The 27493-nt window shown below is 40.9% G+C and overlaps 3 protein-coding genes across 3 annotated transcripts; all 3 read right to left on the bottom strand.

Moving 5' to 3' along the window:
• Window positions 1–64: 64 nt before the first annotated feature.
• On the bottom strand, window positions 65–5672 carry LOC113026004 (bile salt-activated lipase-like). Its single transcript, XM_026174354.1, has 11 exons — window positions 5606–5672; window positions 5333–5480; window positions 4986–5105; window positions 2620–2817; window positions 2379–2509; window positions 1887–1994; window positions 1655–1769; window positions 1270–1456; window positions 943–1146; window positions 463–672; window positions 65–339 (listed from the first exon to the last, which is right to left on the bottom strand). The coding sequence occupies exons 1-11, from the start codon at window positions 5669–5671 to the stop codon at window positions 156–158; spliced, it is 1671 nt and encodes a 556-aa protein (XP_026030139.1). The 5' UTR covers window position 5672; the 3' UTR covers window positions 65–155.
• Window positions 5673–8148: 2476 nt separating this feature from the next.
• LOC113026003 (bile salt-activated lipase-like) lies at window positions 8149–11448 on the bottom strand. The gene is made up of 11 exons (XM_026174353.1): window positions 11290–11448; window positions 10873–11020; window positions 10517–10636; window positions 10251–10448; window positions 10011–10141; window positions 9804–9911; window positions 9566–9680; window positions 9238–9424; window positions 8891–9094; window positions 8546–8755; window positions 8149–8432 (listed from the first exon to the last, which is right to left on the bottom strand). Exons 1-11 carry the CDS (start codon window positions 11353–11355, stop codon window positions 8249–8251), a joined length of 1671 nt encoding a protein of 556 aa, XP_026030138.1. The 5' UTR covers window positions 11356–11448; the 3' UTR covers window positions 8149–8248.
• Window positions 11449–13444: 1996 nt separating this feature from the next.
• On the bottom strand, window positions 13445–22275 carry gtf3c5 (general transcription factor IIIC, polypeptide 5). Its single transcript, XM_026174352.1, has 11 exons — window positions 21920–22275; window positions 19117–19315; window positions 18215–18410; window positions 17924–18107; window positions 17488–17592; window positions 16791–16905; window positions 16546–16626; window positions 16243–16331; window positions 15021–15103; window positions 14441–14583; window positions 13445–13667 (listed from the first exon to the last, which is right to left on the bottom strand). Exons 1-11 carry the CDS (start codon window positions 22115–22117, stop codon window positions 13477–13479), a joined length of 1584 nt encoding a protein of 527 aa, XP_026030137.1. The 5' UTR covers window positions 22118–22275; the 3' UTR covers window positions 13445–13476.
• Between the last annotated feature and the right edge of the window lie 5218 nt (window positions 22276–27493).

Raw genomic sequence — 27493 nt, 5'->3', positions numbered from 1 at the left:
ACCACTTATGTGCACCCCTGGTCATATTGTAAATCCAAACACATGATCATATAAACCCAACAGATTAGTATTTTTGTCTGCTATCCATTTATTTTTTTATGAGCTAGTGATGCAATACTTGTCTACACATATCCACAGGTGACAGCACATGATGCTTATTCTGAAACAACTGTGGGAAGGCTGGGCAGGATCCTGGTCCAGAAATTCACGTAAGGCATCCTCATTTTCTGTTGCACGTAGTTGTTGTCCATATCAGAATGGATCTCCAGGAACTTTGGTGCACTTCTGGTGAACGTTGGCCAGTTAACAGGCACGCTTGAGCCTCCGTTGTTGGGATCTCTGTGGACATAAAAAGAAAAAAGTAAAACATAAATACAGCAGCTTAATTTATATTTCAATACTTGGTTTAGTTGTTTGGTTTCTGTGATACTCTGACAATCGTTTGTGTCTGCAGAATTATACCCAGTTTTGGCAAAGTTGGTCCAGTAGGAGATCATGGCGCCGGAGACACGGCGATGGCTTGGCCAGTATCCAAGTGGTGTGGTAAAGGGCTTTCCAAACACGTACTGCAGGTCGTCAGCGTGGTCAGCTCCCATCCAGCTTGGGTAGGGTGTGATAAGACCACCCATACGGTTGGGCTCAGAGAAGAGGTAGGAGTAGGTGCGCCCAGTTCTTTAATGAGAAAAAACATTGATGTGACAATAACTACACAACTGACAAAAACTATTTGACTTTCATTTCTGTAATTATTTATATGAATGAAATGTTTGTTTGTTTTTTGTTTTTTTTTGGCCTGTCCCGTTTGGCTCTTTTGCCCTCAGAATTGTTGTCTAAAGGCAAAGAAAGATGCCCAACGGATTTACTTTATATGAATGAAATTTTACTGAGACCACTATTATCTCATTAAACTGTGACATCTGTATTGCAAGATAATATTCTCACGTGGCATGGTCAGCATGTAGATAAAGGGCAGCCTGTGTAGGAACCAGGAAGATGTAGTCCGTTCCTACTCCCACAATGGTTTTCTTGATGGTCTCCTGGCTGGGATTGCTTCCCCAGTTTGAAGTATAGGTGGAGTAGGCATTGTTCAGACCAACCGTGCCCTTCTCCTTTGTGTACGCTCCCAAGAGCCTCCTCACATCGTCACTGAAATCCGAAAGTGAGGATTAAGGTCTGATAAAACACCTTACTGTCACCTAAGGTTTGATATAGTGTTACATCCATGTTGGCATTGTTATTGTTTCAACTGATCAAATGGCTCAAACTCACATAGGGGTGCTAATTAGATCTGAGTTGATTGACGGAACATCTAAAGCAGTGAAAATATGCCCGTCCATGTCATTGACTCCAGCAATGTAATCAATTTCAGCTGCATTGTGGAACAAGTGGGAAGGATCTTCTGGCAAGAAGTCCCCATCAATCACAGGAGACAGGATCAGGTTGAAGACAATGGGGTCTGAGAAATGCAGACAATTAGAACATGTACTATATGCAGAACAAACTTTGTTTTATATATACTGTGTTAGCCAGCATATAGTTTAAACTGTTGGATTTGCTTGTATCCCATTGAACTTTGTGAGCAATCTTGTCAGAAAAGCTTTCATCGTGTCTAAAATGAGAATGTAAAGTAGGCTGTGTGGAATGTAATCCTTACTATCGGGTGAACCGGACAAACTGATAGTGCCTGCCAGTGTTAGGGCTCCAGGATCAGCCATCTTCAAACAGGCAGCCATTCTGTTATCAGTTGGGCAGTTGACCTTCTGAGCAACCTGCAGAGTCGGTGTAAATTAATAATTATGTGCTATTGTTAAAGCTGTTTACACAGATTTTGTATTCCTATTATTTGTTCCGAAAGAGTGATTATATCCAGAGAAGCTGCTATGTACCTCCTCAGCGAACTTGCGAGGGTTCTTGTTGATTCCCCAGGGGCAAAGTGCCACTCCACTCTGGGAGATGGCTCTCCTGATGATGCCTTTATTGTGGGGAGTGAGAGTCTGTGGGTGGAAGGTTAGGAAGAATACTTAGTCTGATCTTGTTCAACAACTTTATGGTTTCCAGTGCAAATAGCAAGCCAACAATTGTAACCACTGTAGCAGATGGGTGAGAACCAGGTCTAGGTCTGCTGTAAGTGTCACCTCAACATAAATTACTAAATTTGATCTGTTGACTGTGATGTTGCTGTACTGCTTACAGTGTTTTTATTTTAGCAAACAGTTTGTGCAGGAATTCGCTTCTTCAGTTCCTTGCAAACTAAGTTGCCAGTGTGAGTTTATAGCTCAAAACTCTATAATCTTGTCCAAATATGGTCACTGGTTCGAACAACCAAGGATTTTGATATATGTGTGTATATATACATATCTGTGGAAATGTATTTTCACCTGGAAGCTAACACTAGCTCCACCTGCAGATTCCCCAAAGATGGTGATGTTGCCAGGGTCGCCTCCAAATGAGCGGATGTTTCTGTGTACCCAAGCAATGGCAGCCTGCTGATCCCACAAACCGTAGTTTCCTGAGGATCAAATATATTTCAGCTCATGAGAAGAATCACTGCTTTAATGGAAGTATTTTTTAAATGGCAACCTAGCATGTACCAGGCTCTGTAAAGTGTGTGTAACTTACCAGGCAAGCCAGAGTCTCCACTGCTCAGGAAGCCCAGTGTTCCCACACGGTACCCCACCGTCACTACAATAACATTCCCTCTGTCTGCAATCTCCTGTCCGCTGTACAGGTAATTATCCAGGAAGTTCGCACCCATGGAGCCTCCAACCAGGAAGCCTCCTCCATAGATCCAAACCATGACAGGGAGACCGGCAGATACTAGAGGACAAAGTTAGTGAAATTTAGTCTTTGTCTAATTTACATTAAAAAATAAACAAATAACCTAGGGCTGCGCAAGTTAATGCGTTATTATCACATCAACGCATTCATTGATTAATAACGACAATTATTTTATTTTGAAGGTCCATGCTAACTGCCTCAGAACATAAAAAGCCACGGGTCACAGGAGGGATGGGATGTTGATCTGTGCAGGCTTGAAATGGGTGACATTATGCATCTCAACCAATGAGATCATTTATGGTGGGCTTGATAGTACTGCAGGGCAGAGTTGATAGAACTAAAGTTATTTGTAAGAGCTGCAAAGTTGAGTTTTCTTATCATCGGAGTACAGTGGTCTCTCGCTATAACGCGGTTCACCTTTTGCAGCCTCGCTGTTTCACAGATTTTTTTTTGTCTGTGTGCAATTTTGCATCCTTTTTTCCCCCTGCGCATTGTATTCTGCGTTCTCATTGACTGTAGACCATTGTCAATCAATCTCATGCCGTGTCTCCTGTACAGTACAGAATGTGTTCAGCTTGTCAAATTAACATAAATCTTTGATCGCTAGCACTATGACTCTTACGTGCTGTACTGTATGTTTGTAGGTTATCTCCCCAACAAACACAACAGTGTCAACGAAACCTTTTTCAAAGGCACCTGTGGTAGCACCCAAAAGGCAGAGGAAGATGCTAACCACCGCACAAAAAGTTGGACTTCTGGATATGCTGAAGGAAGGTATAAGTTACTGTATTTTTTGGACCATAAGGCACACCAGATTATAAGGCGCATTAAACAGGGTTTGATCTTTGGTTTCATTCTATAATACTGGATTTATTTTTCTACGAAGGTTTGAACTTTGAGAGTGTTTAAACAAGAGAGAAAAGTGTGAAAATGTTCATGTCTGTCTGAGAAAAGTGTCTAAAGCGTGTAGTGAGGGGTTTTACAGCCTTAACACATCTATAATAACTGTAAAAAATAAAGCTGACTACTTCATGGATTTCACCTATCGCTGGTTATTTTTAGAGCGTAACTTGCACGATAAACGAGGGACCACTGCACTTCAAGTCTGAAGTATCACTTAAATGCATTACACGCTATTGATGCCAGCAAAACACCCACTCAAACAAACAGTGGCAGGAGGATCGACAGACTACATTGGATGCAGCTTGTAGGAGAAGTATAGTTAAACAAAACGGGAGAAGCTAACAATCGCCATAACAAAGTGGCTAGCTACAAACTGCAAGTCAATTATTATCGTGGAAGATGTCGGTCTGATGAGCCTCCCTCAAGACACACCAGAATTCACAAGCTGTACAAAAAGGAGAGCACTATGAAAGCAACTGTGTCATTATGTGCACTAGCTGTTGCTCCCTCTGGAATCTAGTGGATGTCACTAGGTAACCATAATTACCTGAGAGTTGCAGTACATTATATTGATGAACAGTGGGAGCTGCGTTTGCATGCTCTGACTGCAGCGAAAACAGAAGAGAGTGGCAAAGAGTAAGAAAATTTCAATTTAGAGGAATAGATAAATGCAGTAAATTTTGTCAACTCAATCTAGATTAGTGAAGGTGGGTTTTGGGGCGGGGGGGGGGATTCTCATTCTCCACCAGAAATCAAGAATAAACAGACTTCACAGAATAAAAGTCCTTTGACAGTAAATGATCTTGAACATCTCCCTGACAACAGAAAATGTTTCTGGTGGTACCTGAAAAAAATCAACATATTTATAAATGTTAACTTGCTGTTGATCAAAAGGTGCCTGTTATAAAGTTATGCTCGTGATTCTTTGTTGGATCTGATTAGATTCATGTTTATGTTGAGATCGACAAGAAGTGTTTTAACTGCTACTGTGTTAAGGAAATAGTGCTGTTAAAAAGCACCTTATTTCTTTAAAGGCGTTGCTAACTGATAGCAACGTTGCTAACTCATATAGCACATCCGCTATATGAGATGTGCACTTCTCATATAGCAGTGCTATGGGTGCCGGTTTAGCTCAGTGGGTGAGCAGGTGTATGGCTGGAGAGCAGTGGGCCTGGGTTTGAGTCCGACCTGCGGCCTTTTCCTGCGTGTTCTCGCAGAGAATCATGCAATTCATGCGATCACAATTTAAAAAATTTCATCATTGCCCAGCACTAAAATAAACTTTTGTGCATTTCTGTTTTTACCTGAGCTGCCATGAGGAACCCAGATGTTAAGGTACAGGCAGTCTGTACTGCCGATGGTGTCAGTCATCACAAGGTTCAACTGAAGGCATCTGGGCTTGTAGTCTGTGGCCTGTAGAATACCTGACCAGAAACACATTAAAAGAGTTAAATATTACATTTGAAAAATTATCAGGATACATGTGTATGTTACTTCACACAGCGCAGGTCTTAGCTTGCCTACCTTTGCAAGTAGTAGAAGTAATTTTCTATTGACTGATTAAAGTTAACCGGAGACATGCAGAAAAGGCTGCTGAGAGTTTCAGAGATAACAGCTAAAGACTGATGAGAAACTTAATCAGTCTACCTACCATCCCAACCACGGTGAGGCCTTGGTTTCTCAAATGTTCCAGGAGCATCAGCAAAGGGAATCCCCAAGAAGATATCCATGGATCGGCCTGATCCCAGACTCTTCGATTTTCCCTCAACCTTCCCTCCCTCGGTCTGCACCACACCAAGCTAAAGAGATAAAGCACAATGAGATAAAAAAAATGTTGATACGTTTGTAGCTAAATAGTCTTTGCACAACAAGATGACAAAAAATCCTGTAAACATGAAAAATACACATTTTGTGTAACACTTACAGAGGCCGCAGAGGCCGTCTCTAGAAACAAAGCAACAGCAATCAAAATCCCCAGCGTCAGCATCATGAGTAACTGGCAGAATGGCACCGATTGTCACCCTGACTTTTATAAAGCGGACTCCTCCCCTGGACAACATCTGACCTGTGTGAAGTTCGTGGGCCTGCTTTTCTCACAGTTACATAATATTTAACCACCTTGTGTACATTACACCTTCCCAAATACTTCCCGTGTATCATATCATTATATCATTAATTTCCATATTTTCGAGAAGGAAAATAAGTTGTTTTAGACTCAGTGAGCAGAGAGACAAATTTAGCCAAATGTTCATGTAAGTTGCCTAATGTGTAAGAATGACCACAGGTCAGGATGTATTTTGAAATATTTCACGCAGACAAATAATGACAGTCTGATTCTGGACATGCAAAGAAGGCTACTAGTAGTATGTTTGGCATCTCGTTTTTTAATTTAATGAATTACTTCAAAAATAGAGAGCTGGTTCAAAAAAACACACAAACAAAACAGACAGAGATTGTGTTACAGTCCTGACCAGAGCCTTCGTAAGACATGCAAGTGATTAATCTTTCACGTGTGACTTGTGAGTTTTCCCCCACTATTTATCAGGAAACCATCCTCTATTGAGTTTACACAGCTGTCAGACTGTGCACAGAGTCACACTCCTCTAGCCAATCTGAAAAGTTAACCATTATGTTTTGAATGCTTCAAAACTAAACTGTAAATACCTTTATTGTAGCCTACAATTAATAACTATTTCTACTATAAAGTGCAAATTTGCTGAGTCAGCGTTATCTCTTATGTGCTTTTCCACGGCTACTGATTTTATCTGTGACATAATCTATACACCTATGGGGTCCATGCATATACAGCAACAGTGTCTGCATGTGCATGACACTCACCTGCCACATATCTAGTCAGCCAATCACATGACAGCAACTATTGCGTTTAGGAATGTAAGCATGGTCCAGATGACCTGCTGACCCCCAAATGGCAAAGAAAAGCAATTTAAGTGACTTTGAATATGACTTGGTTGTTGATGCTATCCTATTTCAGAAACTGCTGATCTACTGGGAGTTTCCCTCACAATCATCTCTAGGGTTCAAAGGCATGGTCTGAAAATGAGAAAATGACCAGTGAGCAGCAGTTCTCTGGGTGAAAAATGCCTTGTTGATGTCAAACATCAGAGGAGTTGACTTTTAGGTTTGTTAGGTATGAAGCTATCATTAGCTTGCTAGCCCTGGCATCTCCACATATATATATTTAGAGCTTCAGGTGTAAATTCAAATAGATCAAATAAAACTAAGACAACCATATTTGTCTCTGCTATGCTAATTTTTAATGAACTATCACTGATACTGATACTTTTAGATCAACATGTCTGCACATGTCCACAGTGGACAGCACATGCTCCTTCTTCAGAGCCCACTGTGGGAAGGCTGAAGCCCTCGGTCTGCACCAGCTAAAGAGATAAAGCACAATGAGACTAATATACATAACGTATCCTGATGTTTTTTCAAATGTAATATTCAACTCTTTTAATGTGTGTTTCTGGTCGAGTATTCTACAGGCCAAAGACTACAAGCCCAGGTCATCTCAAATTGGTTTCCAATTGAGTCCAATGTGCTTAAATGGCCTCCACAAAAACAAAACCTAAATCCAGTTGAGCACCTTTGGGATGTGCTAGAATAAGAGATGTGCATCATGCATTCGATGCTAATATTGCCGGCGCTGGAGGAGAAAATAAAATCCTACTAGCTGACACATTTCTTACACAAGTCAAATCGCTGTCTCCCTTCGTGACATAATAACAGGTGAATTATCTTTTAAGGATGAGGTGGCCAAATTTGCTGAGTGAGATACCCATTATGAATGTGGGCATTGGGAGGTGACATGATCGGTATCTGGGACCACAAAATCACTAAACACAGAAAAAAAGGAACCATTTCACTTTTTAAGAAGAGAAAAATATGAGGAACCGTAGAAAATTTAACCCAGTGTTAAAGCACTCTGAGCTGTATTGTCTCTTGTCCTGTCCTTGTTTATCTTACATAGATATAGTTAGTATTAGGGCCTTTTTATCTTTTTCATTTTATTTAAATTTTGTGAGTTATTATTATTTGTAATTTCTAGTTTTATATCTGTTGCAGATATATTTTGATATTCTTATAAATGCACCATGGGCGGCTTTGGGTGAAATGGCATTTCGATTCGCTGTATACTGTGTATATTGTTGTATTAACAACATGAATTGAATTGAATTGAACTGGCCTTTGAGCTAAGGGTGCTTAAACTAACTTTGCAAGGTATGAAGCTATCATTAGCTTGCTAGCCCTTTTGTCTCCACATATTTAGAGCTTCAGGTGCAAATTCAAAAGTCATCTTTATTTAGCACATTTAAAGCACATCAAGTGTCTGCCAAAGTGCTGAACAGAGGGATAATATAATCAAAAAGAAAGAATTAAAATAGATATGATGAAAACATTATAGAAACCCCTGATAGTTGATCAAATAAAACTAAGACAACCATATTTTCTCTAATATGTTTATTTTTCATGAACTAGCACTGATACTGATACTTTATTTAGATCTACATGTCTGCACATGTCCACAGTGAATAGTACATGCCCTTTATTCAGAGGTGACTGTGGGAAGGCTGGGCAGGATGCTGGTCCAGAAATGCACATAACGCAGCCTCATTTCCTGCCTTATGTAATTCTGGTTCATGTCAGAATTGATCTCCAGGAACTTTTCACCACTTCTGGTGAATGTTGGCCAGGTAGCAGGCACGGCTGAATCTCCCTTGTTAGGATCTCTGTTGATCAGAGAAATTGAAAACATCACTGATGTGTTTTTAATTTGTATTACAATAAGTGATTCAGTTGTTTGATTTCTTTGACGCAAAAATCTGTGTCTGCAGAATTATACCCAGTTTTGGCAAAGTTGGTCCAGTAGGAGATCAAATAGTCAGAGACACGGCGATGGCTTGGCCAGTATACAAGTGGTGAGCTGAAGGGCTTTCCAAACACGTACTGCAGGTCGTCAGCGTGGTCAGCTCCCATCCAGCTTGGGTAGGGCAATAAAGGACCGCCCAGAAGGTTGGGCTCAGAGAAGAGGTAGGAGTAGGTGCGACCAGTTCTTTGATGAGACAAAAAGAACAGGAAAATTAATGTGATGATAACTCCACCACTGCTAAAAAAAATATGTATTTTTATTTCGTAAGTAATTAATTAGATAAACTGTGACATCTGTATTTCAAGTTCACATTCTCACGTGGCATGGTCAGCATGAAGATAAAGGGCAGCCTGTGTAGGAACCAGGAAAATGTAGTCTGTTTCAATATCAACAATGGTTTTCTTGATGGTATCCCAGGTGGGAAAACTTCCCCAATTTGAGGTATACGTGGAGTAGGCATTGTTCAGGCCAGACTCACCCTTCTCCTTTGTCAAGGCAGCCAAAAGCCTCCTCACATCATTACTGCAATCAGAAAGAGAGAACTGATAAAATTCCTTACTGCCACCAAATCATGGTTTACCGTTTTGCGATGTGTAAGTTGTTTGAAATTGTTTCATGATGCAATTCCAAATCACTCCAAAGCTGATCAAAGCACTCAAACTCACGTAGGGGTGACAACCAGATCAAGGTTGACTGATGGAACATCAAAATTGGTGAACATATGCCCGTCCATGTTGTTGACTCCAGCAATGTAGTCAATTTCAGCTGCATTGTGGAACAAGTTGGAAGGATCGTCCGGCAAGAAATCACCATCGATCACAGGGGCTATCTCCAGGTTCAACACAAGGGGCTCTAAGATATGCACACAATCAGAAATCATTATATATATGCCAGAAATTGTGCAATAATTAGTATGAATATAATTTGGTGGGTAATTTAAGCAGAACTGTTTTCATCACGTATAAATTAGGTTTTGTGGAACGTAGTCCTTACGATCAGGTGAACTGAGCAAATTCACAGTTCCCGCCTTTGTTAGGGTCCCAGGATCAGTCATCTTCAGACAGGAAGCCATTCTGTTATCAGTTGGGCAGTTGACCTTCCGAGCAACCTGCAGAGTGGGTGCAAATTATCTGTAATTACCCCCATGTTTTATGCATGTTTCTATTATTATTTCCTTATTTGATCAAAAAAAAAAAGAAAAGTGGTTATATGTAAAGAAGCTGCTATGTACCTCCTCAGCAAACCTACGAGGGTCTCTGTTGAGTGCCCAGGGGCAAAGTGCCACCCCACTCTGGGAGATGGCTCTCCTGATGATCCCTTTATTGTGGGGAGTGAGAGTCTGTAGGTGGAATGTCAGGAGAAATACATATTTCACTATCTGCTTTGAAATGAGTTCCACCTATGGATAGATGGTCAGAAAAAGAACAAATACTCTTACCTGGAAGCTAACACTAACTCCACCTGCAGATTCTCCAAAGACGGTGATGTTGTCAGGGTCGCCTCCAAATGAGCGGATGTTTCTGTGCACCCAGGCGATGGCGGCCTGCTGATCCCACAAACCGTAGTTTCCTGAGGATTAAATATAATCAAGTTTGTAGAAAGAATCACTATTTAAATGGAAGTATTTCTGTATTGGCAGTCCAGCATGTACCAGGTTCTGTAAGATGTGTGTACCTACCAGGTAAATCAGAATCTCCAGTGCTCATGAAGCCCATAGGTCCCACACGGTACCCAAGTGTCACTACAATAACATTCCCTCTGTCTGCTATCTCCTTTCCATAGTACATGTAGTTATCAAGGTAGTAAGGCCCCATGGAGCCTCCAATCATGAAGCCTCCTCCGTAGATCCAAACCATGACAGGGAGACCAGAAGATACTAGAAGGATGAAGACAGTTAGCACTGGTCTAATTTAATATATAAACATTTTTGGCTTCTGTCTTTACCTGAGCTGCCATGAGGAACCCAAATGTTAAGGTACAGACAGTCCTCACTGCCTACGTAGCTATTCTGGAAGAAGTTCAGCTGAAGGCACTCGTCTCTGTACTGTGTGGCCTTTAGAACACCTGACCAGAAACACACATTAAAAGAGTAGTGTGTTATCATTTAAGATTACCATGAAGCATCAAGTATGTTATTATTACATATTTCTTCACACAGAGCTGGCCTTAGCGAATACTTATTTCACTTTGCAAGCAGAAGATGAAACATATTTAAAAGGAAATGAGCAGAAAAAGCTTCTGTGAGTTTCAAACATAATTGTTAAAGAGGTCAAATCTAGTGAAAAATGCTGTCCACCCACCTCCCCAACCAGGGTGACGCTTTGGTTTCTCAAACCTTCCAGGAATGTCAGCAAAGGGAATTCCCTTGAAGATGTCCATGGAACGGGATAATCCAAGACTAATTGTTTCACCCTCAACCATCCCTCCCTCAGTTTGCACCACGCCAAGCTACAGAGATTAAGGCAATAAATGGACTAAATATGTGAGCCATAAAAAAAGATGGATGTTTGGGTTTTTTACCACACTGATTAAATTGAGCACAATATGTTTCAATTTGAACACTTAGTGTAACAAAATTACACATGTTGTAATCACGCAGTCACAGCTGAATTATCAGTGCACAACCGAACTTGAAACATATTCTGCACAGTGAAACCTTTAGAGATATCCAAAAGAAAGTCTGTAAACATGAAAAATACATTTTATGTGATACTTACAGAGGCTGCAGAGGCCGTCTCCAGAAAAACAGCAACAGCAAACAAAATCCCCAGCTTCAGCATCATGATCAAGCTGTCAGAATTTCCCTGATTGTCAGCCAGACTTTTATAAAGGAACCAACATTGCACAACATCTGACCAACGTGGAGTCCGTGGCCCCTGGTTTTCTCACTGTTGAATAATATTTAACCACCTTGTATACACTACATCTTCCCCCAAACTTCCCCACATTTAACTAGAAAACCAAAATCGACTAAAAAGAATGGTTAATGGTAGTTATCATGAGACATCTCTTTTAATGTCTGCTCTAATAAGTAGGTAAGCTATTTATAATTATTTATAAATATACAATAAAATTACAAATGATAAACAAGGAGCACAAATACTTTTATTCTTAGTCAACAGAAAAACTAATTCCGATACATACTCGTGAAAATTAGCTGGAGTTAACTGGTGTTATTAAAATCTTTCTTGGGGAAAAAAAAGAAAAATAGTCTCTTTTTATTTTATGTTCTGCACTTCTTCTATTTGCAGGTTTTCTCTACATCTAAAGAATATCTGGAGGTGCAGATGCCACCAATATTGTGTTTGGCTTGTATTTAGTTTAAATACTTCAAAAACTTCAAAAACAGTCAGTGTATTAAAAAAGGAATACCATGACACAATATATATCTGTTTTTCCTTACTTATCATCTGATAAGGAAAAGTGGGCAGGAGAATTGCAAAGGAAAAGACAAGGCGTATGCTGAGAATCAGAACAGCCTTACACTAGTATCTCCTTAACAGGGTGAAAACTATACAGAAGATAGACTACAAAACATGCATGTGACTTTACCATAACGTGTTCAACCCCCCTTTTTTTCAGTGTTGGTCGTATAAACAAGAACAGCCAAATATTCCTTAATTTCAAAGGTTAAAATTTTAAAAAAGAAGGAACATTCAGGGCCACATGAACTGACAGCAGCAGCACCACAAAACCAGCTTTTGACATTGGAAAGCTGCTGGATTTACTAGAACGCCACAGTGTCAGTTTTATGACTGAAAGTTGTGAACAGAGATGTTTTGGTGGCTGGTCTCATGCATATGTATTTGTAAGAGTTTCACTTTCAGGACAAGAATTAACGTGATTGTGATATTTGCTGCTAAAAGAGTTTATTTCTAGGAGCGGGAGATGAAGTCATCAGGACCAGGTCCTAAACGGCACTTTGCTTGGATGGCTGAAAGCCGCGCGCGTGGTGCCAAAACGTTCGCCCTAAAACTCTTCACTTATTCCTCAGGCTGAGTGTCTAGACACAAGCCCCACTCACTCTCCGTCAGAAACACTGGGAGTTTCACTGGGACAAAAATGAACTGAATTGAGCTTTTTTTCTTGGCATTGCGCACCCAGCGAGCTGCTTTTCTCTGCTGAATCTGTAACAAATAGGAGTGTCAGCCTTCTCACATTTATCTGAATTGCCAGCAGAAGTGTCAGCAGTGTCTTTGACTACAGCTTAAGAGAAACTGCTTTTTGGGGCTCCTCTATTTACCCAAAATGCCTGAACATATTTAGAAAAAAAAAGAGATCCACAAAAACAGTACAAGTACAGGACCAAAGTTCATGTTGTTCTTCAGTGTTTTGCAGTTCATAGTTCAAATTGAACACTCTAAATATTTTATTCATGTACTTTCTGAGTGCCTTGTTCAGTAAAAACAAACAAACAAAAAAAACTTAAAACAGGAGACTGGAACAGTGTTGTTTGGTTTGAATCTCAATTTTGGGCCTTACGGTCGAAAATTCAAAATTCAATTTGTAGTCGTTTGTTGCAAATTTTAAGTAATTACCCGTTTATTAGTTACTTTGCTATCTTTTTTTTAAATCTTTAATTTAATACGCCTAAAGGAGGAAGACCACAACAACAGGACATGGCATCCGGCGATTTTTAATGTTGGTTATGAATGTTATTTGGTCAGAAAAACTGAACCTTTATTTGTGTCCATGGTGAACTCCAGTTATACTGTAACTAACAAAAATGTCAATTTAAACGCAAACACAAACGGTTTCTCTACATTAACAGCAAAGGGAACACAACTATTACACAAACCTTTCAAAAGAACATAATTTCTTTATTTACACGGTCACATTTTTAAAGAAACTGATGACACAACATATTAACAGTCAAATTTATGTCAACACGTGGTTTTATTGTGTTACATGTAATCTAAAATTTCGGTCTCCATCTCATTTTCACTTCCTTCAGATGGCTGAAATTCATCTTCCTCATCCTCCTCTTCATCCTCCCTATTCTCATACTCCCCCACTTCATCTTCCTCCTCCTCTGCATAAACATCTTTTACGCTTTGGCCTTTACGTCTTCGTCTTTTGGGTAATTCCGGCAGCACTGAAGGACAAACAGAACAAAAAGCCAAAACCAAAAAGTAAAAAGTGGGTGCCAGGTGGTCTTGTTCATGACTCATTTACTTCAAATACTGAAAATAGTCACTGTTAAGTTTTGTCTATGAGTTTTGGTTTGTCATGATAATCCATAATCAGTGCTTCAAAATGTTAGTGCACAAACAAACAGGTTTATTTTTAGGGTAGCATGTTAGCATTTTTCTATTAGAACAACGCAGGGCATCAATGTTTCTGCAGGAATTGTGACTCCAATCATGGAACCAAAAACATAAAAAGTTGACCTACTATCAAAGAAAACATTAATGGATAACAAGAGCTGCTAAAACCAATTTTGCTCGAAACATGGATGTTTTTTTTTTAAAGATTTATTGTTGGCATTTTGCAGATATTGGATAGTGACAGAAAGAGAAAGGTGCCCAGCAAAGGTGCCTGGGCTGCAATCTCAGTTGGACCACCGGTTGACTAACGTTAATATCTGAACATAGTTCAGTCCATCCAGTTGTTGTTCACACTCTTTTACTTAAAACTAGACTATGTAACTGGAGTAGCTGCTGGTCATAAGTAGGCTTAGAGGGAAAAAACTTTGCAGCTAATGAATAGAGAAGAGCAAAGAAAACTATCAGGTGAGAAACTAAACTAAAAGCAGGGCATGATTTGGAGTAAAAGTAAAACAAGTTCTGGGTGCACACTGTGTCAAGTTAACATACTCTAATGATCAAGGCGGTTACACAGTAATAAGCGTCACAACTTTTTCCTTACCTGGCTTCTGCGCTCTGATCACCGCCTTGATCATGGCTGAGATCATGTCCCTCAGCTTGTCTGTGGTGCCAACGACACACCAGCCGTCACGCTCGTCACAGTGCTGCTCGTTTCCGTTGTTCTGCTCGATCTCCTTTTGGATGCTGCAAAATGGCAAACGCTTACATTAGTCATTCTAATGGAACCACGACATATTTGATAAATCCACCAGATAATTAAAATGCTACACTGGATACTTTAAAATAATAAAATCTTTTTCATTGTTGCTCCTGTTATGTATTCATAAAAAATAATTTCACAGAATCGTACATTCATGTTTTCCTCCCTATTAACATTAGCACATCTTGCTATCTTCTCTTATCCCACCAAAAACAGAAACAGCCAGCACTTCGGAGTATACAAAATATATCTGAAAAGCAGTTAAATCTACTCTTTGAGAATCTTTAGATAACAACATTTTTAGGAGTTAGGTGAAAGGACCTGTGGAAAACCCAGACATCAGTTTGATCAACTTTATTTAGATGAAAAATGATGACAGATGCGAGTAGATATGACCGTTATGAACATTACTGTGTATTACCTTTCCACATCCAAATCACAGACCTGGTAAAACATTTGTCTGTGAGGAGGCAGCATGCCCTCTCTGAAAATGTAGGATGATTCCTGTGGAGATGAAACAGAGGACACAGACAGCTTCTCCATTACTTTTTTTGCAAGACAGCTTGCATTTAAACTGTCATTAAATGCCTTTGTAGCTTCAGGCATTTTCACTATCATGCTATAGAAATGTCAATGTGTTCAAAAAAAGAAAAAAAAAAAAGATTTCAATAAATGAACAGAATATACAGCACTGGGCTAAAGTTTTGATCCACCCCTCATTTCCTTTTGAGTGTCATCTGTAAAACACGGTGGCGTCTCTGTCATTATTTGGGGCTGCATTTCAGCCAGTGGTGTCTTGTCAAAACTGACTGAATTATAAACACAGAAATGCGTGTTTAGATTTTAATCCAACATGCAGTGGGATCTGGAAAGTATCCAACTGACAGCAGTTCGGTTTTCAGCATGATCCCCGACCCACTTCCAAACAGTAAAAGATAGAAAATCATGTCATGGATTGGCCTCCCCAGAGCTGTTTCAGTCTTTAAATGCTGTATGTATTTCAAGCGAAATGTAAAGAAATAAGGCATGGCTTCAGACTCAAGACCTTTGCACAATACTGTAAACTCTGGCCATACAATCATGAAATTCATCCCATCATATATTCTTTTTTAAGCATGCTTCTAGAAGAATACTCAGGGTCCCATGAAGAAGGAGAGCTTTAATTCAAGTTGGGTTCAATTTAGTTCTATTTACAAAGCCCCAGTTTACAACAATGGTCACCTTACAGTGCTTTATATTCTAAAGACACAAAAATAGAGAGAATTTCAAAATGAAAAATCCCCTCCCCATCCTGCAAGAGGTTTGTTTAACAGGAAGACACGGCAGAAAAACTAGGTTCAAGGCTCTGACTGGATGGGGAAAAATATAACGGAAAATATGAACATATAAAAAACAATTAACAAGCAGCACCAAACACAACTTCTGAGAGAGCAAACAAAACCTACTGACTATCAACAGAGGCTTATAAAAACACGAGGAGTAAAATGAGGGGAATGAAGGAGAAGTACATCATGGGAAGCGTACCTCATCAAGCCTAAATATAAGTGTTATCAAAAATGTTTTTTTAAAGCCTGATATTGTAACTATAGAAGGTGTGTGTGCTTAAAACATCTGGCATGTTTGCTCTGATAATGGTCACTGACCTTCAGCTGGTATGTGACTGGAGCTGGATCTCGACTGCTGCTGGGACCCTCCTGAGTGGGAAGATCCATCACACTAGCTGGCTGGGGTGCTGGGGAAAAAAGGACAGCACAACACTGAATAGAGCAATGACTTCATTTACTAACTTAGTAACAAGGTTACTTTTAAAACACTTGAGTCTTGACAATTCATACACTGCACTCACCGCTCTCCCTTTTGTGTGAATATATGTGCAAATCAGAGGCTCTGATAGGCTCACAAATAATATTTGTGTGCATTATCCTCCATACTTCTAAAACACTTACCCGACTTGTTTAATGTGTTTGGCAGACTGTAGTTCAGGGAGCTTCTCTTGGCTTTTATTGGTATGTTGGATAGCAAGTAGCCTAAAAATGGGAACAAATGAAATCAAAAATGCTCATCATAACAAACTAGCTGATTTTGCAAAATGACTAAATTGCTCAAGTTTGTTTTTTGCCCTTTTGAAACACAAACGCTGATGTTAAATGTAGAAAAAGTTTCAACAGAAACGGAGAAATCCTGCTCTCACCGTGCTTGGAGCTACAACGGATCCTGAAATCCAGCATCTGATATTTTTTGGCCTCTGGGGTCTTTCGGGGATCGTAGCCGAGCTTCACCCACAGGCTTCTCCACGGCCCTGTCACCTACATACAAAAAGTCTACCTATGTTAATCTCTTTTTACAGGAAATGAGAGACTGCACAAGTCTCTCATCCAGCAGATGGACATAACAATATCAACAAAAGCATGTAATCTAGTAATCTTTATTACTTTTGAGCATTTATTTTTTAGGACTTGTGGCATTTTAGGCTTTGACTTGATTCAATGTTGTATAGTAAATGGATATTACTTATTCAGTGTCATATTAAATAAGTCATAGCCTTAAACCAATGGCTAAACTTTTAGCCAAATAGGGAAATGTAAAGTAAACTATTATAGCTAAATTACCTCTAAGCTTAAATTCACCCTACAAATATAAATTCTGCTTATTGCTATGCAGTAAATTAAATATTAATAGGTTAAATTTGTCTTTTTAAGTATTTCATTCACTACACAGTTGTATAAGTGTACATTCTTATTCATGACAATATCACTGGTATTTGATTAAAATGGAAGCAAACACAGACATTTCTAAGATTTTAGGGCAGACTGAGTAAGTACAGCAGATTTTTTTAATTAAAATTTCAATATTTCAAAACACCTGAGTGAAGTCGTTGATAACCTCACCATGTAGTAGGCATAGAAGGGCAGCAGCAGCTTCAGTTTATCAGGGTGGAGGTTGATGTTGGCTTTGACTGCGTTCCGTGACCAGATGGGCCGGCTCTCAAACATCTAGGTGCAAAGTATTTTGAGATTAGATAATAACCAAACATGATGGAAAGCAATATTTATGTAACATTATATAAAAGATAGCCTTGTAACATTTTGCTATTTTGGAGAGAAAACTGCTGATTATTGTTGGTTGACCTGCGCTTCTGAAATCAGGTGATGGAAAACGAACAAAAATACCAGTAGATGCAGATTGTGAGCCAAAAAACACAACAAGACAGAGTTTTCAAAGTGTCCGAGCAGATGTAAATACAGCTGTGCAATCTCCCCTCAGTTCCTGCGCTTATCAACTAGTGACCCTTGCAATCAGAGTGTGGCTGAGTGCTGGACACACCTTTTTCAGCTGCTCTTCAGCCTTCTTGTCACACTCATTCATGCAGATTCGCTTCCAGGTCACTTTAGCTGCCTCGAGGCACTCTGCAGGCACGACGGGATCAGTGAAGCTGACAAAAATGGCGTTGTGGGGCCGGCCAGCGCGATTTAAACCAATGAAATTCTTACTGTCACCTGGCATTTGGCTACAAACGCAAAAAAGAGGTGAAATATTATAGGTATCACCCTGAAACTAAAGATCGATAAAGGCTTCCCAATATTGCTGTTTGGGGGTTTACAGTGGTTTACTAACTTTAGATGGACGTCAGGCCGATAGAAATAATCCACGGGACTGTCGAGGCGTGAGAAGATGGGTGGGGGGAGAAAGTAAGGCATGGGCTGCTCAAAGAACTCTTGACTCTCGGGTTTGCGGAGGATGATTTTGTCATACAAAGACGTATGTTTTCCACCTTCTGAATGCACAGCGAGGCACTGGAAGTCTGCCAGCCCTGCAAACGGCAAACATCAGAACAAACATTGTCACTTGCATTATTTGTACTTTTTCTGATACGCTGTCATCTTCTGTCTGAGATCAAACCACCCTGTGACAGAAAGCATTGCCATGCTGGAATTTAAGACAAAGGGATTGAGTGCATGGACATTTTTCGCTTTCAGAAGTGTGGCATGCCAGAAACCACTGCCTAAAACAAGTTAATATGATGTTTGGTAAGATCATGGGAGGGTCCCCGTGTCAAGACAATATATAATATAATTCCCACAGATGTGACCCCCCATTACTGAATTTCATTGAAAGAAAAAAAAAAGAAATTCTGCGCCCAATAAATTGCACCGATAATCTTCATATTTCATCTCCTTGTTTCATGTGCTGGCATTTGATGTCTGAAGCAATCTTCCTAAGTTGTCTAAAACAAAAAGTAAATAAATAAATCTGCCATTTGGCCACTGGAGGGCACTGTAGTAAACATGTACAGCATCAGTCAAACTGGATTTCCTTTGATTGTTTAAATTCTCACTTTTAACATGATCAAGATGCCACATCGGTAAGATCATCATGACTAAATTACGTATAAACTGTATGAGGAACGAATAAATATTAGAGATTCTTAAAAAAGTGAAACCAAACATTGAAAGAGGACCAAAGGCGAACAAAATTAACACTTTATTATGCTACAGGTGGATAACTGAGAGACACACCCGTGAATTTGTATGTGGTTCCAATGACTCCGAGCATGTCCATGTGGATTTCAGCATCCTTGGGGTCATTTTTTCGCGCCCGCCGTCGCACTCTGAGGAGGAGGTTGCCTGATGAGACGCGGTTTCCGTACAGTGAGTGACAGAAAGGGTCTTGGGGCCGGTAACGCAGCTCGAGACGCTTGCTGGGGTTGGAATAGGTCTGTGGGATTAATGGGAAATAAAGGGTACAGGTATTAACCACAAAAGTGAGAAAGATTTGAGTATCAGTTAATTACCCACAAAAAAAAAAACAATTTAACATGCAAAATAGACAATACATTTTAAATAAAACAGCTCTCCCCTCCAATCCCACAAAGCTACAACCAAGGGCAGGAACGTATGTTTCATATGTTTTATGAAATATTTAAACTTCAAAGAAATTTAAATACCAACTTGTTATTTGTGTATCTCAGTGGAGCACAGCATTCAAATTTCTCTGTTTCAACCTATGGGAGCCAGTGCACCTGGCTGTAATTAAGCCAGGTTGCAGGAGAGGGCGCTCATGAGAAAGTCTTCAAAGGATTGGAGCTAAAGAAGGTAAAAGGCAAAATAATTCTAATAATTTGTGCTAATTGTTTGGGTAACAATTTACGAATGGCCTTCCTCCCTTCGTGACAGCTTTTTTATCTGGAAGGTTAAAAATGTTAAAATGTTGTTGTTATAATCATAAAGATGGAAAAAACAACTGGTGTTACAGTTTATTGCCTTTCCACTGTGATCCTAGGTTCTGGTGGTCATGAATGAGCTTTTCCTCATTCAGCAGATGTAGATTAGATTAGAGATTAGATGAAACTTTATTAATCCCTCGGGTGGGTTCCTCCGGAAAATTCAGTTTCCAGTAGCAAAGCACCGAAAGAAGTTGCAAGTTACAGATACATTAAGGGGAATGAGAGTAAGGATATAAGCATAAATACACCATATATACACATATATAGATACAGAATATACAATATGGATAAACAGGATTGCTCATTTGAGTGAGTATATTGCACAGTGATTATTGCACAGTCAAATATAAGAAAAAAAACAAAACAAAAACCAAATATTGCAAATATTGCACAGTGTAGAAAAGCCCCTACAACTCAGTTGTTCCCCCCTCCTTTGTCCTCCTGTTTCCCCTCCCTCTCCCCTCCAGTGAGGAGTTAAACAGTCTGATGGCGTGTGGGACAAAGGAGTTTTTAAGTCTGTTGGTTTTTGACTTTGGGAGAAGCAGCCTGTCGCTGAATAGGCTCCTCTGATTGTTTACGACCGTGTGCAGAGGATGCCCGGCATTGTTCATAATGTCCATCAGTTTCTTTAAGGTCTTCTTCTCTGCCACTGTCACCAGAGTGTCCAGCTTCATGCCGACCACAGAGCTAGCCTTCCTGATTAGTTTCTCCAGCCTGGATGAGTCCTTCTTTGCTGTGCTGCTCCCCCAGCACGCCACGCCATAGAAAAGGACTCCTGCGACCACTGACTGGTAAAACATCCTCAGGAGCTTCCTGCAGATGTTGAAAGACCTCAGCCTCCTGAGGAAGTACAGTCGGCTTTGGCCTTTTTTATACAGGTGCTGCGTGTTGCATGTACTGAATGAGGAAAAGCTCAGACACATTGTTGCAATGAATCTTTTTTTCTTCTTAAAATATCTCAGGCTGCCCTTCATCTGTTTTGTTAATGGTTCAGTCATTAAGGCATCAAACTCATTTAACAGGGAATAATACCTTCTGATGACTGGCAAATTTTAGTGGAGTTGAAAAATAGGATTTTTTATTTTTTACTTAGGCTCATGTTTTATATGCATACACATATACTCACTGGTCGTGTTCAACTGCTCATCTAATCAGCCAATCACATGGCAGCAACTCAAACAGTAATTCAAACAACTGCTCATTACAACCATGTTTTGCAGAAGAGCATCAATGAATGCAAAACGCATCGAACTCTGAAGCAAATGAGCTATGGGAGCAGAAGACCACACCTGATGCCACTACTATCATCTAAGAACAGGAAATTGAGGTTATGGTTCACACATTGTCACAGAAATTGAACAACAGATGACTGGAAAACTGTCTCCGGCAAGATTCTGATGTGACGGTCCATGTCACAAAGCTCAAAGATCATCTAAAATTGGTTTCACTGCACTGAAATGGGCTCTACAGTAAGCAGAAGTCAATCCAAAAGAGCAGCTTTGCATGTGGTGCAACAGGAGATTTGCATCATGAATGTGACGCTGACAAATCTGCAACAGTGTGATGCTATCATACCAATATGGACCAAAATCTCTGAGGACTATATCCAGCAGCGTGTTTAATGTATGGCACAAACTATTAAAGCAGTTCTGAAGGTAAAAGGGGGTCCAACCATGTACTATCAAGGTGTAGATGGTTCATTACATGTGAAAATGTGGAGGTTTTCAGGACACACGTTTACGTCTTTACATTTAATATAGAAAGAGTAAATTATAGGGAGGTGTGGCCAGCTTGATTTTAAACTGGAACTGTATAGGAGACCCAGCCCTAAAATGCGTTTTACAGCGCTGATCCAAAGCCTGAAAAGATCCCGGTTTTCCTCACAGACCACTTGAATTACAAAATGCTGAAAGACTGTAACTGATATAGTTTAAAACACCAAGTAAATAAAGCGATACATCAAATAAAGCGATGTATTTAAGTTACAATGTTTAAAAAAAATGAAAATATATTTTCTATGCGCTCATTAGCCGACACAATGGTTTTCAAAATAAAAGCCCGAGACTGATCTGTGTCCCAGCTTACTTTCCGCTTACTTTTGTTACTTTTTGTTCACCACCCAAAGTGGCCAGCATCCTGTCCGCGCTGCTGAAGACCCCCGGATACTCCACACACACCAACTTCTTGTCCTGGAGCTCCACGGTGGACGAGCTTCCCGGGACATCCTCGTGTTCGGCGGGAAACGTCAGCTCTTTGAGAGTAAAATCCAGCTTCGCGTCCCTCATATCCGCCATACTGACTCCTTAGCTGACTAAAAATTAAGAGTAATGTAATGAACCAACTACTTTAGCCAAAAAGAACACGAAAGAAAACACACCTAACTCCTGCACCAACAGCCGTACGAGCATGTGTTCAAGTCCAAAATAACTCCGGGCGGAAACATTTCAGCACGCATGACGTTCCGGTAGCCTTTCAAAATCAGGACTCAAGACTCAAGAAGTTTATTGTCATTTTGTATGGTGTAACCCAGGCAAAAACGAAATAGTGTTTCTCGCCAGCGTCTACAGTGCAATAAACAATACAGTTTAAAAAAGAATAAGCTTAAAAAGGCAGTAATAAATTGCAACAATGGGTATGGATAAATGACATAAAATCTAAGTTATAAAACAAACTCAAGTCACATTCATTTGGGTAGGTAGAAGCAGTCCTTTCACAGAAAGGGATGGTTAAATTAGGTAGTCTGTGTGTCTGTGTGCATGCGTGCGGGGGCATTACAGTCCCTTTGTGGACCTCATAGTGTAGCTGTGTGAATAGCTGAGTGGGTGGGGAGGGGGCACAGTCTGTTTATCACTCTCACAGCTTGTGCAAAGAACCCTTCCAGCATCCTGGTGGTTCTGCAGCTGATGCTCCTGTACCTCTTGTCAGACGGCAGGAGGTAGAACAGGCTATGCGAGGGGTGGTGGGGGTCTCTGATGATGGAGATAGCTCTGCATATGCAGTGCTGTTTGTAGATCTCCTCCAGAGACGAGAGAGGGACACCAACAATCCTCCTGGTAGTCTTAACAATCCTATTGAGTTGACACTTCCCATAGGACTTGCAATTGCCAAACCAATATGTAAAACTTTGTGTTAGGATGTTTTCAATGGTGTGAGGTGAAGTGTGGAGAATCCTGCTTTTCTGAGTCTCCTGAGGGAGTAGAGACGCTTTGTGCTTTTTTGATAACTGCTGCAGTGTTAATGGAAAAGGACGGGTCATCAGCTAGGTGTACACCCAGGAACTTAACACTGCTGACCCTCTCGACAGCAGCACCATCTATGATGAGGTCTGTGTGGTGATCTCTGCCAGACTTTATGAAATCGATCACCATCTTCTTTGTTTTGTCCACATTGATGGTGAGCTTGTGGGATCTACACCACACTTCCAGCTGCTCCATTTCCATTCTATAGGCAGACTCGTCATTGTCAGTGATGAGACCAACCACAGTTGTGTTGTCTGCAGACTTCACAATGTTTGTTGTGATTTATAAGTACACACCACTGTGAATTTATAAGTACACAGTGGTGTGTACTTATAAATTCATTTTAAACAACTTAAAATCCCATAACAACACTATAAATACAAGCTTTTTTCAGCCTCTTTTTTTTTTTTGCCTGTCCCGTTTGACTCTTTTGCCATCAGAATTGTTGTCTAAAGGCAAAGAAAGATGCCCAACGGATTTACTTTACCAAATTGACCATCCCAGCCTTTCCATAATGGTCCATTTGATTCACCTTTTATTGTTTATTTTATTTTCACTTGCTGAATACGGGACAGACTTGACTGGGGGAAAGAAGGGAAGAAAGAAAGAGGGAAAGAGAGACAGCTGAGAAGAGGGACGGGGGAGAAGGGCAAAAAACAAAAACCAACAGAACGGGCAGAAAAAAAAATAAAAAAAATGCATCTATCGATCACCTGGGTCACCTGTTGAGAAAGAAAAAAAGAAAACAAGCAGAAGAGAACAAGAGTAATAGAATAAGCAACATCACAATGATATATGGGAATATGACAGTAAATACTAAATATTAAACATTATTGTGCAGCACATAAGATCAACAGAACACAGTGTGCTTTGAGGTAGGAGCCAAAAAGGGTGTAGTTTGTGGGTGTGATCACCCGTGTGTACACCTGTGAGCATGGACGCGCTTGTTTTTAAAAGGTTCCTTCATGTAATAATCTGCTAGAGGGTGTGGGGGGGCCACTGCCCCGTCCTCCAGGGCATCAAGCAGGTATGGAGGAGATCAAAACTCCAGACATCCAGAGGCCCCCAGAACACAAGAGACCAAGGAAGACCAACAGAGGGGCAGCTGCGCCACTGTCCCAGAGAGAGCTGAGGAGAGTCCCAGATGAGGGCTCACTCAGCAGCTGCGGAGCAGAAGCCAGGGGGAGTTGCAGTGACACGCCCGTGAGTGTGAGTAATGTGAATGTCTAAGTTGTAGGATAAAATTGAGGCAGAGGCAGCCAGAAGGGGACAGAGGGGGGGGGGGGGGGGTAGCCTCCTCTGCACCCTGGTGACATACCCCTACTCCAAAGTCCTGCATGTGTGGGTGGTTGTGGTGGAGCGGGAAGGGGGAGGCAGCTGGAGATGGGGAGGGAAGGAAGGGAGGGGCAAGTGACCCCTCCCTGGGGCCAGCTCCCCCGCTGACCCCAGTAGGCACCCCCATACTCCGCGACCCGCCCGGGAAAGGGGCCCAGGCCCATCCAGACCGGGGCCCAGTGCAGCAGCGCCGCCCGGCCCCACAGAGCCCGGGACAGTCCACCCAACCCCACCAGAGAAAACTGCACCCACCCCACCATCCACTCCTCTTCCAGACTACATAAGACAATAAACACCCAGGCTGAGATCTTCCTCCACCTCTCCTGTATCTCCCCCTCCTGCAGAGAGAGTTCCTGAAGAGAAGAAAGATGTGACAACCTCCCCCACCAGTTGAAGAGCCCCCCAGGTGGCTCGACGCACCGGCGGCACCCTGCGCCAGGGATGGGCCCCCATGCACCCACAACCCCGGCAACACACCAACCAGGACCCAAGCCCCCGAGGCCCGGCCAGGGCCCCAGCCCAGAGACGGAGCACCCCCAGAACCTCACGCCCATCCCGGACCCACCCAGGGGCAGCCAGGCTACCAGGTCAGTAACCCATGTCCGTCAGCACAGACCCTCCCCTAGCCCCGCTGCACGCAGCCACGAGGAAACAGTCACCTGAGAGCCAACAGAGCCCCTAATTGGACATGACCGCTACCCCGGGTTGAGCCCCCCAAGAAAGATGCCTCCGGGGAACCCCCCGACGCCCTAAGCCTGTCCCTACCCCCACACCAATCACAACAGTGAAGGCGGGACCAAACTATGACCCCCCCACCCCCACTAGGTGATGAAGCTGATCAAAGGAGCCCAGAGCAATTGATCTGATGTGGTGGCAGAGGCTGTATCAAGACTAATGTAATTGTAACGCTAAGTTATTAAAGGACTAGTTTATGTCAATGGATGAATTTACTGACTGACGCGCAGAAGAAATAGTTCTTTATGGAGCCTAGATGGTGTGAATGATGAGACCAAAAACTGCAATGTCTTGTACCAAAAATATATTGAATAAATAGGGGAAAGGGGAAATGGAACAAAATAATTAACACAACACACAATGTAAATGTCCACAATTAAATAATAAATCAATGCTGTGATTTTTCTGTGCAAGAGTCCTTTTGCTAAGAGTCCCTTTTTTTTTTTTTTGGTCCTTTTCTTTTTAAAGTTCACTTTTAAGGTATTCCTCCTTAGGGTCCAGCTTCATACAATGGGAAATATGTCCGTAATCCAAAGACGGCTAAGTGGGGGGAAAGAGGGGAAAACAAAGAATGGTCCCACCGGCTCGCCACTTCAATATGAAGAAGATCAATTCAAAGGGGAGAAAAAACCTGACCTGTAGGTCAGAAAAATGTCCATTAGCACATCAAGTTCGATTCAGTGTACCGGTAAACAAATATATTCTTCTGCAAGTCTAGGTAACAATGCAAATCATCATCAATCAATGTACAACAGTTAAATCATTAATCATCTTGGCTACGTAGCTTAATCTATACATTCCAGTAGCGTTCGCTACAAACAATACAAAAACAACAATAAAGAAAAACCACTGTCTAACAGACAGCATAGCCGAATTCAAGGCAACACATAACAATAATCATTCAATCGCACTTTGTTTCAAAGTAAGCCCATAAAAATGCTTAAGTAAACAGAAGTGTTCAAAAACAGCGGTTTTTGAACCGAAGTTCTGCTCGCGGTGGGAACGCCGCCGCACAGTCATTTTTTAATCGCGAAAACGATCGGCTGGTTACTGACAACCAAAGGTTGTAAGATATTAAGGACACTTACCGCTGAGTTTAAAGTTTAAAGATGAATTGAGGAGAGAAAACGCTTTGTTTTCCAATACCGCTCTAAATGCCATAAGCTCACAGCCACAGCAGGAGTCGAACCCGGAAGTATCCCTCCACAGCCGGTTTTCAGAGTTGCCGCGACGTGAAAGGAGCCAATCAGAAGAGGGACCTCAAATCAGCTGACGTGGGTCATGTGACAGGCAGTAGTTGATATGGGTTACATAATCTAATAGATAATTTCTATATTGGTTAGAATTAAGATTGTTTTTATTTTTCCAGTTCATGAGGACTGTTTTCTTGGCTATGCATAGGGCAGTGAAAACCATATGGGCTATATTCTTTTCTGAAGTGACATTATCTAAGCTGCCCAACAAACACACTAAGGGGGAAGTTGGAATGTTACATTTCAGACACTTTGATAAGTCTTCACATATCTCGCGCCAAAACTTCTGAACTGGTGGACAGAACCAAAGAGCGTGGATATAATTGTCCGGTGAATTGGTTTGGCAGTGTGAGCAGTTGTTGGTAGACGTAAAGCCCATCTTGAACATCCGATGACCTGTATAGTGCACTCTATGTAATATTTTGTATTGAATTAATTGAAGACTGGGATTTCTGATTAGATGAAAGGTTTTTAAGCAAATCTGAGACCAGAAGTTTAGGTCTAAGTTAACTGATAAATCCGCTTCCCATTTTGCAATAGGAAGTGATTTAGAAAACATTCTGTATATTTTGGATAGTAATTTGGGGGTTTTAAGAGTAAGAAATTGAACCACACTTGGTGGTGTTTGTAGTTCAACTTGACCCGGTTTAAATTTCTTTTTTACTATGGATTTAATTGGTTGATATTCTAAAAATCTTTTCTTGTTGATCCCATATTGTGTAACTAGTCCGTCAAATGAAATAAATTCTGTTCCTTCTAGTATATGTTCTAAATATTTGATTCCTTTACCACTCCAATCTGAAAAGTTTATCATATTATTGTTTTGTAATATGTCAGGGTTGTTCCAGATAGTGTACCTAACGACTGTCTAATGTGACGCCGTATGTACTTTAATTCTTGCTTTTCTCACAAAACATGACAAAAGAATGTCATGTTTTGTGAGAAACAAATACAACTTTCTTTTTTTCAGAGTTTTCCATCTTTCTTTTTCGCTTTCTTTGTTAAAATACATTTATATGTTTTGGTAGAATATAGTACTTTACATCACAGTAAAAACAAAGTACAAAAGGCAGCCAGAATGGAGCAATGCTTCAGGCTCCCGAGAGCT

The sequence above is a fragment of the Astatotilapia calliptera genome, chromosome 7 (assembly GCF_900246225.1).
Source record: "Astatotilapia calliptera chromosome 7, fAstCal1.2, whole genome shotgun sequence".
NCBI lineage: Eukaryota > Metazoa > Chordata > Actinopteri > Cichliformes > Cichlidae > Astatotilapia > Astatotilapia calliptera.
This window is presented reverse-complemented; position numbering and strand designations above follow the sequence as displayed.

What these genes read in the sequence shown, in the direction of transcription:
- LOC113026004 (XM_026174354.1), bottom strand. Translation starts at nt 5,671, where the DNA reads ATGATGCTGACGCTGGGGATTTTGATTGCTGTTGCTTTGTTTCTAGAG. An exon ending in GCCTCACCGTGGTTGGGATG is followed by an intron (nt 5,106 to 5,332) that starts GTAGGTAGACTG and finishes GTTTCTGGTCAG; the next exon opens with GTATTCTACAGGCCACAGAC. An exon ending in TGGAGACTCTGGCTTGCCTG is followed by an intron (nt 2,510 to 2,619) that starts GTAAGTTACACA and finishes TTTGATCCTCAG; the next exon opens with GAAACTACGGTTTGTGGGAT.
- LOC113026003 (XM_026174353.1), bottom strand. Translation starts at nt 11,355, where the DNA reads ATGATGCTGAAGCTGGGGATTTTGTTTGCTGTTGCTGTTTTTCTGGAG. An exon ending in TGGAGATTCTGATTTACCTG is followed by an intron (nt 10,142 to 10,250) that starts GTAGGTACACAC and finishes TTTAATCCTCAG; the next exon opens with GAAACTACGGTTTGTGGGAT. An exon ending in CTCGTAGGTTTGCTGAGGAG is followed by an intron (nt 9,681 to 9,803) that starts GTACATAGCAGC and finishes CCCACTCTGCAG; the next exon opens with GTTGCTCGGAAGGTCAACTG.
- gtf3c5 (XM_026174352.1), bottom strand. Translation starts at nt 22,117, where the DNA reads ATGGCGGATATGAGGGACGCGAAGCTGGATTTTACTCTCAAAGAGCTG. An exon ending in AACCACATACAAATTCACGG is followed by an intron (nt 18,411 to 19,116) that starts GTGTGTCTCTCA and finishes TGCCGTTTGCAG; the next exon opens with GGCTGGCAGACTTCCAGTGC. An exon ending in GATCAGAGCGCAGAAGCCAG is followed by an intron (nt 13,668 to 14,440) that starts GTAAGGAAAAAG and finishes TTTGTCCTTCAG; the next exon opens with TGCTGCCGGAATTACCCAAA.